The 4,874-nt window shown below is 50.3% G+C and overlaps 1 protein-coding gene across 1 annotated transcript; it reads right to left on the bottom strand.

Moving 5' to 3' along the window:
• Positions 1-2,544: 2,544 nt before the first annotated feature.
• Positions 2,545-4,593, bottom strand: CCDC185 (coiled-coil domain containing 185). The gene has a single exon (XM_010368546.2). It carries the CDS (start codon positions 4,536-4,538, stop codon positions 2,667-2,669), a length of 1,872 nt encoding a protein of 623 aa, XP_010366848.2. The 5' UTR covers positions 4,539-4,593; the 3' UTR covers positions 2,545-2,666.
• Between the last annotated feature and the right edge of the window lie 281 nt (positions 4,594-4,874).

Here is a 4,874-nt window from a genome sequence, read left to right as displayed (position 1 = left end):
GCTCCTTGGGTCCTGAAGTCCCTAGCTGGTCTGTCAGCTCTCCACCTTTCAGTGTTCTCATGTTTGTTTTATATATGATGTTGAGGGCTTTTGGTTGTACTTAAGGGAAAAATAAGAAAAAGTAAGTCTACTCCATTTCTGTTAAATTCATTTTGTATAGATTAGTTCTACCAGTAATATTCAGAATGAATTGGAAAAAATACAAGTCTGTATTTATTTCTTGGAGCAAAAAGCAAAGAACATTCGGGAAAAACGCATGGGTTATGGAGGTGAAGTCAAAACATCCTGTTTTATGGCCTTTATTTTGACTATGTATTGACCACCATGTTAAGTACAGTATAAAGAAGTCTAAGACAATGATCCTGGCTTCAAGTAGCATGTAGGTTAGTTAGGAAGCCAAGATGTGGATTGCAAAATAGGTATGCCATACAAGCGGTAACTGCTAAGTACTCCATGGGCCATGCAGTTTGTCAGTGAAGAGTGATGTCAAGATGGCACAGCCAGGGAAGAGATAGAATGTCAACTAAGCGGAGAAAACCCAGGCATGGATATGGTGGAAGGGGGCAGCTGGAGAAAAGGCACCAAAGTAGGGAGAATGGAACTGACACAGGTGCAAGGTCAGGGTTATTAACCAAAACACCCCACAGTGTTTAACTATATGGTATGTATCAGCTTCTGGGCACTGTGCTGAACACTTTACGTGGAGTAGTTTTTATCGTCCTTTGCAACCTGCCTTTGAAGTGCGAATTATTTTCCATTTTACAAACAAGAAAACAGGCTCAAAAAGGTAACTTCTCCAGCTTCACACAACTGTATCAAGAGGAAGAGCTAGGATTCATAACAAAGTCTGTCTGAAATGTCTTAAGCATTACTCTTGAATACTTGGGTTGCACATGGCATTTGGCTTGAACAGAGGATTAACTTGGGCAAGGGTAAGAGAATAAGTTGGAAACTAGGGAAGATATGAAAGCCCTTCCATTTTGAGCAAGGCAGCTGTCCCTGAACATTTTTGAGGAGAAGAATAAGGGTCCTACCGTAGGCCTCTTTGGTGATACCAGGCAGAAGTGATCTGGGGCAAGAGAAGAAAATGGAATGGGGAAGAGGGCCTGGTTTCCATAAGAGCCAAGAAAGTGGACCTCCAACTGACCTTTGCACAAAATCCTTTGTCAGGTTACCTTTAATGTTGTTTTAGAATTACTAATAAGATATAAATCTCCCAATGGAGCTTATTCTATTTCTCTCTCTCTCTCTGTCTCTAATGTGACACTAGGGGCTTTTTAAAGAAAACATTTAGAGAGTTCAATAAAGACTCTGAGATATGATGGGTTAATTTCTATTTAACTTTTGGCTCCTTATTTTTAAAATGTCATATTACTGAGTCATGCTTAGTCATTGACTCAGGGCCTGGTTAGGTTGATTAGACACAATGTGAGTAGACAGAATGACATCACATACCTCCTTCAAAAGAGACAGAGGAGAAATAGAGGAGAAGAGAAGGATTCCAGTAGAATTTTATTCTGTAAGACTGGATAGGACTGACCAAAAAAAGAAGCAGACCAAATAGATTCCAATGAGCTCTTAGAAGATGTATTAGTCTGTTTTCACGCTGCTGATAAACACATACCCAAGAGTGGGTAATTTATACAGAAAAAGAGATTTAATGGACTCATTCCATGTGGCTAGGGAGGCCTTACAATCATGGTGGAAGGTGAAAGACCAGAGAGAATGAGAATCAAGTGAAAAGGGTTTCCCCTATTGAAACAATCAGATCTCTTTAGACTTATTCACTACCATCAGAACAGTATGGGGGAAACCCCCACCCCCATGATTCAATTATCTCCCAAGGCCTCTCCTACAACACGTGGGAATTATGGGAGCCATATAGCTCAAGATGAGATTTGGGTGGGGACACAGCCAAACTATATCAGATGGCGTGGCTGTGGTGGAACAGTCAAGAAATAGTGCTGATGGAATTATAAATACTTCCTATCAATACAGGGAGGGAAGGCCAAAGAAGTTCATAATCAGATAAGAACTATAGAGTGCCATTTTCAAAAATATTTCACACAACATCAATTCCATAAAATTATCTGAGAAAAAAAAGGGGTGAGGGGCATTAAACATTAAGTTTCTTTACTGCATGTCTTTAAAATATTAAAGTGCATTATGAACTCCCAAGAGAGGATATAGTATGCAGGGTTCCCAAATCTACTCGTTCACAGGAATCCTCCCACTTCACCCTTTTTAAAATTTCTTTTTGTCTTGGAGATTTCTTGTGATGGATACTTTATACTTCACCCTTTCATAAGTTCTGGGACAGGAAAAGACTTAAGACATGTCACAGAACTGTATCCCTAACTATAGGTTTTTCTCTGGTGTCTCCAAAATGTGCCTGTGTGTGTTTCTCAGATTACTTGAGAGCTAAATGAATATTTTGTATTCAAATCGAAATTCACAAAGCCAAGTCATTTTCATAGAAATTCCCAAAATTTTCTCCCCGACCCTCTAAACTATCCAAGTGAATCAATAAACCAGTGTATGAGAGGAAATTGCAGCTATTTTATATGCTTTTTTAAAATCAATGTTCAATTATAATCAGATTACAAAAGGAATCACATTGCCACATCTCCTTCTGGCTGGCGCTGTAAGTCAGGCGTCCTTGGTTCTCAGTAATCCCTGTTCTGCTGACAGGCACGGAGCTGGGCCTCTAGTACTATCTGATCAAGGGAGCTGTTGGGAGGCGCTCTCTCCTCTCTCTTGGAGGCCTGAGGGAGCTTCTGGAACTCCTGGAAGTTTGGGTCTTTCCCTTGGGTAATGTGCCGCACCCTCTGCTCCTTTTTCTTAATGGCCTCCTTGATCCCTTCAATGTGGCACTTTTCCTCCTTCTCGGCTTTCAGTTTCAGGATGTGGTGGTTTTTCTCCCTCAGGTGGCTGAGCTCCCGGAGGTGCTGCACCTTGTCCCTAGTGGTCTTGTGCACGTGATTCCTGGCCTGTCGAATCTTCTCATCTGCCAGCTCCACCAGAATCCTTTTGCGCATCTTCCTCTGCTCCTCTGACTCCCCTGCACGCCACCTGGCCTGCTGCAACTGCTCTTCCTCCTTCTGGGCCTTCTCCCTCAGCTCGCGGTGCCGCTCCTTCGTCCGGCCCTGGTGTATCTCTTGGGACCGCTGGAAACTTTGTTCCAGGGACAGCTGCCTAAGGAGCTCCTCAGCCTTGGCCTGGCAGTCCATGAGGACCTTCCGGGCCTGGTAATTGATGAGAGAGCTCAGGTTGGTGTCCTGGACCTTCTTCTGTCCCTCCACGGCATGCAGATGCCTCTTGCGACAGGCCTCCACCAGCCTCCTCTGTAGCTGCAGGGTGTGTTGCTCCCGGAGGTTCCGTAGCATCTTCTCCTGCTCCCGCAGGCGCCGCACCTGGCACTGCTTTCGGTGCTCTGCCTGGGCGCGCGCCTTCTCCAGCTTCTCCTGGCGCGGGCTTTCCTGGTCTTCTGTTTGCTCCTTCCACCGGCTTTCCCCCATGGGCACGTTCTTCCTCTGGCTGTCCCGCCGCCGGCAGCGCTGCTCAGGGCTTTGGAGGGTCTTGCGCTGCTCCTTCTCCTGCCACTGCTCCTGGCTCTGCTGCAGCAGCCGCCGGCGTTCCCGCTCCAGGGTCATCTGGACCTTCTGATCCGAGCGCTTCAACTCCTCCCAGGCCTCAGCCGCCTGCTGCTGCAGCTCCCGCATCCTCTGGGCCTTCTTGAGACGGGTCAACACGAGGGCCACAATCTGCTGGTCCTGGGAGGACACCACTGCCTCTTCCAGCTTGCTCTTCAGGACCTGGGTGTGGGGGCGCCGCATCTCTTTGCTAGAAGCCGAGGGCTGGGAGTCCCGGCTGGCTAATGACTCAACCTGGTCGCTGCTGTCTCTCTTTTGGGCGCACACGCAGGCTGAGTGCCTCCTGAACTTTTGGGAGGGCACAGAAGACCGCTCCGAGGGAACTGATGAAGGGGACCAGCGACCTAGATGTCTGCTGAGCGGCACTACCCACTGGTCTCCACCCTGTGCCTTTTCTACCCTGAATGTGCCACTCAGGGGAGTGCCAGCTCCTCCGGAGTAAGGCGGGGGCGAGTCTCCCTGGGCCAGTGGGTAATGCGGGCATGGCTGCGGCCGCTGGGGTGGCAGCTGGGTCTGCGGCTGCCAAGCCGGGCGGGGCTTGGTTCCTGTCTCTCCCCAGGCATCTTCTAGGCGCCTGCTGCGGAGCCCGTGCTTCCTGGAGCGATCCAGGGGCCTGCGGGCCACATCGCTCAGGCTTCGGCTGCCCCGCGGTGAGTCTGAGCACCCGCGCCTGTGAGGCCGCGGCGTGAACGAACAGTGCGGGTGCAGCCCCCACGCCCCAGCTTCGCTCTCCGCACCCGTAGTCTCGGCCCGGGAGCACGCGGGGGAGTCGGCTCCGGACCTCTGCCCGCCCAGCCGTTGCGTGGACTCTCGCTCTCCGCCGGGCCGCGGGGGTTCCCAGAGGTCCCGGTAGGGCGGCTGGGAGAAGTGGCTGAAGCCTGCCATCCCTCCCTCTGGGCACGCGCAGAGTCTGCGCAAGGGGTCTGAGACCTCCAGAGGACGCTGCAGACACCCGCCCCGCCCCCCGGTCCCGAAGTCGGGATCGCCTGTGACGCTCCCGCCACTTCACAATGCGCCTGGCAGCTGGGTCCCCGCAGTCTTCAGCCCTTGCCCGGCGCCGCCCACCCCAGCTTTGCTAGCACCCGGAGCACCTGGAATGGGAAGGACAGGAGGCTGGGGATGGGGGTGGTGGTGGTGGTCGGGTGGGGGAGAAAGGGGTTGCAGGTTGGAGGAGGGAATATGTAGGAAATCAGGATGACATTTAAAGATGAGGGTGCATAG

This window comes from Rhinopithecus roxellana, chromosome 8, assembly GCF_007565055.1.
Source record: "Rhinopithecus roxellana isolate Shanxi Qingling chromosome 8, ASM756505v1, whole genome shotgun sequence".
Taxonomy (NCBI): Eukaryota; Metazoa; Chordata; class Mammalia; order Primates; family Cercopithecidae; genus Rhinopithecus; species Rhinopithecus roxellana.
This window is presented reverse-complemented; position numbering and strand designations above follow the sequence as displayed.